This window comes from Zootoca vivipara, chromosome 1, assembly GCF_963506605.1.
Source record: "Zootoca vivipara chromosome 1, rZooViv1.1, whole genome shotgun sequence".
Taxonomy (NCBI): domain Eukaryota; kingdom Metazoa; phylum Chordata; class Lepidosauria; order Squamata; family Lacertidae; genus Zootoca; species Zootoca vivipara.
The window spans coordinates 31,150,772-31,162,584 of record NC_083276.1 but is presented as its reverse complement, the minus strand read 5'-3'; the positions used below and the strand labels follow the sequence as shown (position 1 = coordinate 31,162,584).

The window sequence follows — 11,813 nt, the reverse complement described above, 5'->3', positions numbered from 1 at the left end:
AATGCTGTACTGTGGATAATGAATTCTGTGGTTAAATTCTGAAAATGTAAATCTATGAAATATATACACAAAATAAGAATTGTACAAATGACTGAAACCGGGTTTTGCTTCCCCCAATTACACTCCAGGTTACAGATGCCAATAAAAGACAAAAAGTTTAAAGAGTTTCCATCTCTAGCTAGGAATTATGCAACACAAAATAGGCTCTTGCTATATTAATGAAGTGCTCTATACTGTTTAGCGTCTATAGCAATGAGTAGAAAAAGCCACAATATTATATCTTTTGATCATGTTCTAGGACTACAGTAGAGATGATACTTGATTTTGTGTTTTTAATGTGAACTCTAGGTAAGAATATCTTGCTGTGCATAGCTTAACATCCCTTTTTTCTAAAGATGGGAGTCTACTGGAAGGTAGAGGCTTTCCACAAATGAACAGGCATGAAGAACACTAATGTGTGTGTATATATATCTGTATTTTTATAAACTTTTTTTAAAAAATAAAATGTGTAGCAATGGTATACAAGTTTCTAAAGTAGACTTGAATAAAAAAAAACTTTACAAAACTTATGTCTTACATAAACAAATCCATGTGAGGTGATTTAATTTAACACAAATGGTGTGTACTGTATATAGCTTTTGAGACAGCAGGGCCCCTGTAAAACACAGAAATTCATTGTAGAGTATTGAAAAGAGAGGAGCTTGAAGAGGTGAGCTTCTGAATACTTTGTGGAGGTAAGTGCCTGGACTGGACTGGATTGAATGGAGTGAAATTTTATGGGCTGTGTGGAGCAGCCACTGCTGAGATTTTAACAATCTCCAACAGCTGAAATATTTCAGGGTACAAAATATTCCACATTTTGAAGGAGAGAGATAGAAATATCCCAAGCTTTTCTTTTAATTGTAGCATATGTAACAAGCCTCAGCTTCAGGATCTGTTGCCTAAAATGATCAGATCCTGAAGCTGAGGCTCCAATACTTTGGCCACCTCATGAGAAGAGAAGACTCCCTGGAAAAGACCCTGATGTTGGGAAAGATGGAGGGCACAAGGAGAAGGGGACAACAGAGGACAAGTTGGTTGGACAGTGTTCTCAAAGCTACCAACATGAGTGACCAAACTGTGGGAGGCAGTGCAAGACAGGAGTGCCTGACGTGCTCTGGTCCATGGGGGTCAGACTAAACAACAACATGTAACAAGCCATTTTCTGGGTGATGTGGAACTACCCTTACACTCATGATCTCCATTTTAAGAGATGTAAGAAGGTTCGTTCTTTAGATCATGGTTACTAGAAGAGTACATTGGACTACATTGTAGAGAGAAATAATGCTGCTTTTAAACAGCAGAGAAAATTAGAATTGAGGACTACAAAACAACTCTAGGTGAGTAATGCATTTCTAGAATACCCAGGAATCTTGAATTTAGAATGCACAATTTCCCTGGTTACTTAGCCTTCCCAATACAACATATGGGCAACATTTTGTTGCCCATATGGACAAATGAACAGATTATAAGCCATATAGCCATCCTCTGTAACTCTACCCCCAGTTCCTCTCTTTGCCTCTCCAAAGAATTGAGGGTTTCTTCCATTAATTCAAAGTCTAATTCAAAGTCTATTTGTGGAATCACTGGGACCTTAGAGGGAAGGGCGGGTAATACATTGTACAGTGGTACCTTGGTTTACGAACTTAATCCGTTCCAGAAGTCCGTTCTTAAACCAAAGCGTTCTTTAACCAAGGTGTGCTTTCCATAGCAGCAGGGGACTCAATTTACAAATGGAACACACTCAACAGGAAGCAAAACATGTTCTTATTCCAAGGCAAAGTTCACAAACCAAAACACCTACTTCCGGGTTTGCAGCGTTCTTAATCCAAGTTGTTCATAAACTAAGCTGTTCTTAAACCAAGGTACCACTGTAATAATAATAAGCTTGTATTAATCGTGGGCTTATTTTGCAGGTTTTATTAGCAGTATCTCCCAAATAAACGAATAAAATCTCAGATCCATGGTCAATGTCCCATAGTATTTAAATTCCACACTTGGACATGAAAAATAGTGACTGCAAGCTATCACTGCTGCCTTCTGCTTGACATCTGTTGCCTTGAATACAAGATTTCTGTAGAGAATTTTAAGCATAAATTGTATACACTTGGTTCTATCAAGTGCGTCCTTTGTTTGAATAAAGGAAAAGCTCTTTTAAAAAAAATTATTTATTTTTTGGGGGCTCAGGGCAGACCATAAGACCTGCATCAGCAAGTTAGTATTCATAGGAGGCTGGGGAAGAGTGACCATCATTGCCCTCCCCAACATTTCTCTTCTCTTGCTGTCAGCCTCCTCTGGAGTAAAGGATAGGGGAGCCAGGTTGTAGATGTCACCTAACCTGGCTTCCCTCTGAACTGTATTTAAGCCAGGCTCCTTGGCGTGCTGGGAGACCAGAAACTTTATTGTCGGTTAACTCTTGCTTTATATTTAAGTACTTAAACCTAGGGATTTATTTTTTAAAAAAGTTGAATTTATTCTGTGTTCGCCAATTTGCTTTTTAAAATTCACTGATGGTGTTTTCGAATGTTTGCTGCACGGCCCAGCTCATTGTGGAAAGCGGCATATAAGTAAACGCGGTCACCCAATCCCTGCGCAGGCGCCTTTGCTGGCTGAACTCTCGAAACGGCGGTTTGCGCGCGCGCGGCCTAGATCTGCTTCTCGGTCGTCGCGAGCGTCGCTGTTTGCCGCGCATGCGCTTTGCGGGCTCTGGTGAAAGAAGTCTCCCGGCTGAGAGATGGAGTCGGCGGCGGAGGAGTTGATGCCGCGGCTCCTACCTGTGCAGGACTGCGACCTCTCGGAGGACTTCGACCCCACTGTGCCCCCCAGAACACCCCAGGAATATTTAAAGCGGGTCCAGTAAGTGGGCGCCTCCTTGGTAGGTCGGGGTGGGGAGCGGGGCTGTTCCGGGGAGCAGAGGGAGCGGGCTGGGATCGCCTGCCTGCCAGCCCCTTCGGGGGACCAGAGATTCCCATAATGTTTTTCACTGCCAAGTGGACCCTCATGCACACCTGGGCATGGCGGCTGCTGCTTGCAGCGTGCTTGGAGTTTGCATAGAGCTCCTCAGGGCAAGCGCTTCTTTTGATGGCCAGATGTGTGTGCAGTTCTATCGGGATCGGGTCATTTACTTCCCAGAAGCTGTAGGCTGTAGGCCACTATTTATTTATTTTTAGCACATGTCTTTTTCCTCCCCCCCCCCCATCCTACCTTATGAAACAAAACAATTTTGTCGTCTTAAATTTTGAAGTACGGGAACACATCGCGACAGCCGCCATAGCCACGTGCACAAACAGAGTCCAAAAATTCAGGCAGATTCTTTGTTTTGATACACGCACACACCAAAGAGTATCAGTACATACTGCTATACCCAGTTGGTTAGGATCAGCTGACAGGGGCAGACTATGGAGGTGACAACGGGCGATGTTCACATGTTGGAATTTGGGGAGATCTGTGCTCACTTTTCTGATCAGCTGCGTGACGTGACTGCAGTGTTGTTACCTGGGAGTAAGCTCTGTGGAATGCTTTACTTCTGACTGCATAGATTTAACTTGTAAAAGACATTGAGTGTTAACAAAAAAATGTTCAGCCAACTAAAACACAACACTTATATTTTAAATAGGAATGCTGTTTTCAGCTGTAGTTTGTGAAGCACATACGGATAATGTTTCTGCTGGCCTTCTATGTTATGTTCTGGATTAATAGTTTTGTATTGCAGCCTGTTCAAAAAAAGCCTAAAAATAGAACATTCTCATTGAAAATAAATAAAACAGCTCAAAGAGGCAAAATTATATAAAAGAGGAGCAGAAGGCACTCCAAATTTTAGACCCCATTTTTGTTTTGTAGGATTGAAGCTGCAAAATGCCCTGATGTTGTTGTGGCCCAGATAGACCCCAAGAAATTGAAAAAGAAGCAGACTGCGAATATTTCAGTAAGTTTTGAAGAGTTGTATCCATAAACTTTTTGAGATAAAATAATAAAGTTGGAAGCACTTGAGTTTGATTGTTCTCTTGTTTTAAGAATGTGCCACTCCATTGCAATTTCAGGGTTTGTTTTGCATAAGTAAACACCATCCACGTAAACTGCCAAGGCTTTTGAGGGTTTTCCAGTCACAAAATTGAACACCTTGCACCAGCCATGTGGCTGGTGTTCTTGCAGAACAGGACTTGAAATTGCAACAACATGGTCCTGCCTTAAAATGTAACTATGCTAAATTCTTAACAAAGCCATATTCACTCTTTCCTTCGTTAGCTTTCAGGATGTCAACCTGCCCCTGAAGGGTATTCTCCAACTCTGAAATGGCAACAGCAACAAGTGGCACACTTTTCAGCCATTCGCCAGGTTAGTAGTGATTATATACACCAAGCTAATGAGCCAATATGGTGTTTTTCCTGTTATATTCCTGAATCTTCTTGTCAGCCTGAGAGAACTCCCAAACATTTGCATTCTGAAGATTTGGCCTCCAAATATTAAACATACTCTCAGATCAACTAACTGTCAAGAGTTTTTTTAAAATAGAAAGGATCACATTGTGTTTATTTGTATAATCAGGGCCGTCTTAAGCATGACTGGCGCCGTGGTGCGATGATCGCTCCGGCGGCCCCCCCCCCCCGTTTCTCACTGCAGCGGGTGGGCACAGCGCTGTTGTAGCAGGCGCAGCCGCGCAACGTCCCATGGGCTTGCCTTAGAGCCGGCCCTGTGTATAATGATATATTCCCTATCAAAAACAACAACAAAATTCAGCCTGCCACTCATCTCACTCTTTTTCCTTTTGAAATAAGATTTAATTCTGTTGAGGTCTTTTTAGCTGATGAATGCTGAAGTCATTAGATTTTAATTATAAATCTTCCAGAGTGTGAACAAGCACAGGAATCATTGGAAGTCGCAACATTTGGACAGTAATGTAGCAATCGTAAGTTGAATATAACATATTAACTATGTTGTCAAACTGTTTGTTCCTTAATACTCCAATTCAGCCCCTTATGAATGCCTTTCTCTTTATTTTGTTATTGGGTCACATTATGATTCCAAGTGTTGTTGTTGTGGTAACTGTGTTACAAACTAAAAATACAGGATGGACTTTTCTGAGGGCAGAATTTTATCTAACCTAATGGGGAAAAAACACCTCACAACATATGTCAAGGCATGTGTCAAGAATGCTTTGATGGTGTTTCCTGCTTGGCAGGGGGTTGGACTGGATGGCCCTTGTGGTCTCTTCCAACTCTATGATTCTAACATTTTTGTTTCATTAAATAAGAAAAGTAATTTGCCTTTTTGCATTCTTCAGCCCGGAGTCGAGGACGAAGAAGGCTGGAAAAGGTTTTGTCTAGGTGAAAAGTCCTATTTAGACACAGCTGTTGAAGTATCCAGAGATGAAGATCAAGGAATTGATTATGTACAAGTGCGTATTAACTTTGGACAAAAGTGTTGAATATCTACTGTACATCCTTTTTCAGAGTTCCTAGGCATGTTTTTATGTGCATATGACACTCCCATTTAATAAAGATGCTTTTTTAAAAAAAAAACATTGGGTGATAACCCACTTTGACTGTCCACCACAACCTTCCACTGATACAATGTGACTTCTCCTTCCTCTCCTCCTTTGTACAGCCTTGCCCTGCACCTACAAAATCTGCTCTGGGGTTTTGGGAACCCTCTGGAACAGATTTGGAGAAGAGGCACAAATGAAGGGACTGTCCTGTTTGTTATCACCCATTGGCAGCAAAGTGCCAATGTGCTAAACTAATTCTGTTTTCCATCAAATACATCTGTATCCCACAAAAATCCTACATATTCTGATGGAGCTTTTTTCTCTTCTAGATTGGCTTTCCTCCATTGCTGAGTATTGTTAGCAGAATGAATCAGGTAATTCTATTTCTTTCACTCTACAAATATGGCTGATAGTGAATTCTTTAGATTTGTACTGTCCACTTGCTCATAGACATCCTACCATCATACATATTACTTGTGGAAAGTTGTATCCAGCTCTGAACTACAGTTTGCTAGTGTATGGGAATGGTCGTGCAGGGATCGACCACACCCCTTACATTCCAGCTCCAGTAATGAGGCAGACAGCAGCAAAGGGGGAGGAGAAAGGGAAGAGCTCATAGGCATGGAGGAACAGGGCTCTGACAACGTCCAGGAGCCATCCCTCCAGCCCTTGTTGTCAGGAAGGGAGGGGCGCCCTTTTAAGTTCTTGCCGGAACTGAGGAAGTCCTCCTCACGCAGACGTAAGGGGAGGAGATTTCACGTCCCGAAGCTGTTATGTTGGCAACATTTCCGGCGAGGGGCATTGGGAGAATCTGAAGGAAGCAGCTAGACATGTGTTCTTGAAGCTCTCTTTGCACTGTACATAGAATGCACAATAAAAGCCTTATAAAGACATGGAGGCTTTGAGCATCTTTACTCTGGAGTAGCCTACAACACCTCTGACAGCTAGTTATGATCTAACAAAGATTTGTATGAAAGATTGTAGGAATATTTGTCACAGACAGCAACCTGATTTTCATATTGGATATGCCAGTGAAAAATAAATGCTTATGATAAGACTGTTCAGCAGGGATGGGGAATTGGATCCACACCAAAGGGCTAGATCCAGAAGTGGCTAGCCTTCTGCAGGACACTTTGATAGGTGATGGGGCCACTCACTCACCTGTCAAGTCACTTGATGTCATATGATATCAGGTGGTCAAAAGTTTAAGCCGTGGCTGCAAATGAAGACACTTTCTTTGCAGACCAAACTTGAGTTCTACCCTTTTTTAATTTGGCACCTTTTTCAGAGCCGGTGTGGTGTAGTAGTTAAGAGCAGTGGACTCATAATCTGGTGAATCGGGTTCGCTCCCCCGCTCCCCCACATGCAGCTGCTGGGTGACCTTGGGCTAGTCATACTTCTCTGAAGTCTCTCAGCCTCACTCACTTCACAGAGTGTTTGTTGTGGGGGAGGAAGGGAAAGGAGATTGTTAGCTGCTTTGAGACTCCTTAGGGTAGTGATAAAGCGAGATATCAAATCCAAACTCCTCTTCCTCACTCCCTCTGCAGGGTGGTGGGAGAAAGCACCCTATTTCAAATTCAAAAAGGACTTACTTTGGCTGCAGAAGAATGCCAACCTCCGACGCCTGGTGGACCTAATGAGCCCTGTGGGTTAGACACAGGGTTTTCCAAACTTTGGTTTCCAGCTGTTGTTGTTGTTTTTTTTGTTTTTTTTGGACTACTGTTTCCATCATCCTCGACCACTGGTCCTGCTAGCTAGGGATGATGGGAGTTGTAGTCCAAAAACAGCTGGAGACCCAAGTTTGGGAAACCCTGGGCTAGAGGTTCCCCACCACTGCTGTACAGCAACTATTTCATAGCAGCAGAAGTTACGAACATGTGTTGTCACTACAGGGTGGCTTTGCATGTGTATTCAAAACAGGTTAATTGTGATCCATTTAGCCATTTGCTTCCTTGATTATCCTTAGCATTTGTGCATGTCAGTTAAGAACCTGCATCCTTCCATGCTAGCTGGGGTGTATGGGAGCTGGAATCCACGCACAACTTGGAGGGCCACAGATTCCCTGCATGTGGTATAAAATATCTAATATACTTGTTACATGTTTTCTAATAATGCAAGGGCTATATAGAAACATTAGTGGCAGAAAACCCTTCTTCATAACTGCTTCTCTTGTTCTTAAAAGGCAACGGTAACCAGCGTCTTGGAGTACCTGACAAACTGGCTTGCAGAGAAGAAATTTACTCCAGAACTGGTAACTTGCACTCTTTGTTTTTTTTTTTTTAGTTTTGGAAGTCAGGTAAGGCAATCTTAGAAGTTAGACTAAAGAAACATAGTACAGTCATACCTTGGAAGTCGAACAGAATCCGTTCCGGAAGTCTGTTCGACTTCCAAAATGCAGCTTCTGATTGGCTGCAGGAAGCTCCTGCAGCTAATCGGAAGCCCCATTGGACATTCAGCTTCCAAAAATAGTTCGCAAACCGGAACAGTCACTTCCGGGTTTGCAGCGTTCCGGAGCCAAAACGTTTCAGAACTTAGCTGTTTGAAAACCAAGGTATGACTGTAGATGTATCTCTTTCTTAGTCACTTTGTGGATCTCTTTTAACTTAAACTTTTTAATACTTTATTGACATTTGGGAGAACCATGGGAGGAATTCAGCATCACACGGCTAAGGTAATCTTTCAATCAGGGAAAACATTTCGATTTGCCAGGTGAGACAATCCTCTCTTCTTCCTGTGTGCTTTTCAGGGGTTCTCACCACCACTATCCTACCCAATTTCAGGGGGCACAGAGGAAGGAGATAGGGCAGAAACCCTGTTATGCAAGCAGAAGTCCTTGCACAGGCCTTCAACTGACAGAACACATTCAGTGTATTCCTCCCTTAGTCTCTATTATGGCCATAAAGACATGTCATTCCTAAAGAGGTATATATTTTGGTATCTCTCTTTTCAGCGTTCCAAGGTGTCATATCTTTTAAGAAGGTATATACTCCTTTTACAACGATACTCTAACTGCCCTCCTCCAAAATCTAAATAGGTATTGTAGTCTCTAAAAATTGACCAGAAATCAATTATAGCACTGATTAGGAAAAAACATTTATTCTTACAATTCAGAACCTTGTAAATAAGGCAGTGTCAAGTTTGGTTGGATAAGAGATGCCTGAAAGCTAAATTTGGCTTGAGAGAACCAGATGTATCTATTTTATGGTGACTGAGTTGCTATGGATCTTTCACAGTGGTAATCCTTAGATCAAGGTGTATTTTGATAAAATGAGCAATAACTATTTTACTTAAGTGTTAAATTCTGGTTGCAACTTTTGTTGAATTTCTCTAGGGCAGATGGCTTTATGCACTATTGGCCTGTCTTGAAAAACCATTGTTGCCAGAGGCTCACTCCCTCATTCGGCAGTTGGCCAGACGATGCTCTGAAGTGAGAGTCTTAGAAGTAAGCTGAATCAACAAATTATTGTGGCAGAAAAGTAATAGTGGAATATATAATCTATGCTAATTGTTCATAGTTTCCTTTTCCTGTAACCATCTGGGTTGTAGGATTTTTTTTTCATTTTGTTTCTTTATATATTCTAAAAATGACAATTCAAAGTGTGGCAGAAAAGAGAATTTGGGGTATTAGGTGGTACAGTGATTGTCCAAAATGCTGACAGTTCTTAATTAATTTAGTGAATGCCTGAATTTAGTGAATCACCTGTTTTCAGAAGCATAACAGCAAATGCTGATAACATAAGAAATTACTGTCACATTCAGTGGAGTGTGTTTTGAGTCACAAATCTGTTCGGGGTTGTTGACATTTGCTGTAACATACTACATTAACTTCATTTTTCTTCTGTTGCAGGAAAACAAGAATGATGAAAAAGTGTCTGCGCTGAACTTGTTAATTTGTTTAGTTGGCAGGTATGATGGCATAGTCACAGCTGCAAGCCACTAAAGGAGAAATTGTAATTCTGTAGAAGGCTATTTAAGGATTGTAAGCTTGAGTCACTCAAAGCTGTTATCCTCAATGGTCTGACAGAAGCTTTGGATTTTTAAGTCCTGTAGTTTTGTGGCCTTCTAGGCTGTTTCAGATTCTTTATGAAGATTTAGGGGGCAAAGTTCAGCCATCACTATTCCTATAATCCAGTGATGAGGCTTCTGGAAGGCTATAATATGCCCTGACCACAAGAACCATACACTATTTTTCATAAAGGCTATAATTTGTCTGCTCCTGGTTTCCCCCTCCCTCTCCTGTCACTTCTCAGAATTGCTTGAGGATGCCTCCTTATTCATCAGGGATCAATAGGTTCCGATTCCTTATCAAAAGTGTATTGCAAAGTAGGGGCAGAGGGAATGAATATCACAACATAATTAAATAGGATTCCTTCAAGTTGTTTTAGCTTGAAGCAGTTTATTCACTACCAGGGCAAAACCTGTTTGGGACCTTTTTGTTATACCGGTAAGTCAGGGCTAAGGAACCTTGTTGAGACTCACATTCCCTTGGAGGTAATCTTTTGGGGGGCTGCATGCCAGCAGGGGCTACAAATGCACAGGATTATTAACCTTAAGAGAAGCTGAGCCACATACCACCCTGGCCTCTGTTCTTGAAGCAACTGAAATTGGTATAGTTTTTGCATTCATTTAGTACATCAGTGTTCAGTTGAAGGAGTTTGAGATACCCAAGTATTGCTTTTCTTTGACATTTTAAGTTTTTGTGTAGACTTTCCTTAGCGACTTGTATAACCTTTATGGATTCTTTTCCCCAATAGGTATTTTGACCAGCATGATCTGGCTGATGAAGCATCCTGACATGTCTTGAAAGCATAAACGCATTGGATGTCATTGTTTCTAAGGCACTATGCAAGCCAATGTTATCAGCTAGTGAAGAACAGCAGAGATATCCCATCTTCCAGTGTGATCTCCCTGAATGGGGGGGGGGGGGATTCTGTAGAAAATGAATAGTTGGAATGTCTTTTTAGCAAGTGTGGCTGGAAAACTCAGCATGGAAAAGGTCACCCAACACAGTGCCTAAACACTTTCTGAAGGACCCATTTGCTTGCCAAACTCCTCCTTATTCAAGCTACACCACGGAGCAAGACTGATTCTGTCATTGAAAACCCTGCAGGACTGAATCTGGCTAGTGTAGTGTAAATTTTTTATAATACTATGTTTTTATAAATAAAGTTATTCAAAAGAGTTTTAATTTGTGAGTGTATTGGTATTGGCCCTTTGCAATGCTTCAGGCCATCTTAAAATAGCCAAATTTAGTTCATAAAATGGACGTAGCCGCTTTAGTAGATGCTAGTAAGTTAGCTGGCATTGATCATTCTCAAACACATACTGAAAGCCTCTCCAACACACACTGCTTCCCACAAGCAGAATCCCCCTTCTATACTAGGAATAGTAAAATAAAAATAACATTCTATGCAGAGATTTAGCTTAGATATATTCTACTTGTATTTTCTTTTTTCAAACTTGATCTGTGCCAGTCTGTATTTGGTGGAAAGTTCATTAGGAATTTGCCTTCCTCTTCATACCTAGCTGTTATTCATAGCTTCTTATTCTTGAAAGCAATTACTGCAACTCATTCAGAAGTGCTCCAAGACCTTTCCTCATGCAGCTAACACATAGATCAGCAGTAACCAACGTGGTGCTCTCCAGGTCCTGCCGTGGTGACACATACTTCACTTAGCACAAGACTGAAGTACTGTAATGTGCTCCACCTGGGCATGCCTTTGAAAGCATCTGGAAATTCAGCTTGTGCAAAATGTTGCAGGGAGAGTGCCGAGCAGGGCTGGGCCTTGAGAACATCCAGGCTGAATTCCAAGTGCTGGTCACCACCTTTAAAGCCATAAGAGGAGTATGGAACTATTTCAATATAATCTATTCCCACCTGGAAAACTGGAGGGCCGAAGTTTGGGGATGCCTGATCTAGTTCAATCCCATTACATACAACAATATTTCTTTAGTATCTCAAAAGCTGTGAAGGGGGAAGCCGGTTAAATGAGGGATGCAACCTGACTAAGGTATTTCAGTCATTTAATCATGAGTTCGCCCATTAAGCTATGAATTTAAAATTGTTGATGGGGAAAACATGTTTTGATCATGCAAAGGGTTGGTTTCAGAGTTTCAGACTTAAGGTAGTCATGAGTCTTGATGGGACTTCTTGGGCATGGCTAACGTATCCCAATGAGTCTAATGGGACTAAACCATGACTAATTTTGTCTGGATACAATTTATGCTTTTAGTTTAGGCCTGTTTTAACACATTGTTATCTTAAAAGGCAGTCCCTCCTATAAAAATA

General features: G+C 41.5%; 1 protein-coding gene across 1 annotated transcript; it reads left to right on the top strand.

The window, feature by feature from the left end:
- Nucleotides 1-2,745: 2,745 nt before the first annotated feature.
- Nucleotides 2,746-11,379, top strand: GEMIN2 (gem nuclear organelle associated protein 2). The gene is made up of 10 exons (XM_035108862.2): nucleotides 2,746-2,895; nucleotides 3,880-3,964; nucleotides 4,285-4,374; nucleotides 4,886-4,945; nucleotides 5,321-5,434; nucleotides 5,854-5,898; nucleotides 7,707-7,775; nucleotides 8,856-8,966; nucleotides 9,372-9,430; nucleotides 10,279-11,379. The coding sequence occupies exons 1-10, from the start codon at nucleotides 2,774-2,776 to the stop codon at nucleotides 10,316-10,318; spliced, it is 795 nt and encodes a 264-aa protein (XP_034964753.2). The 5' UTR covers nucleotides 2,746-2,773; the 3' UTR covers nucleotides 10,319-11,379.
- The last annotated feature ends 434 nt before the right edge of the window (nucleotides 11,380-11,813 follow it).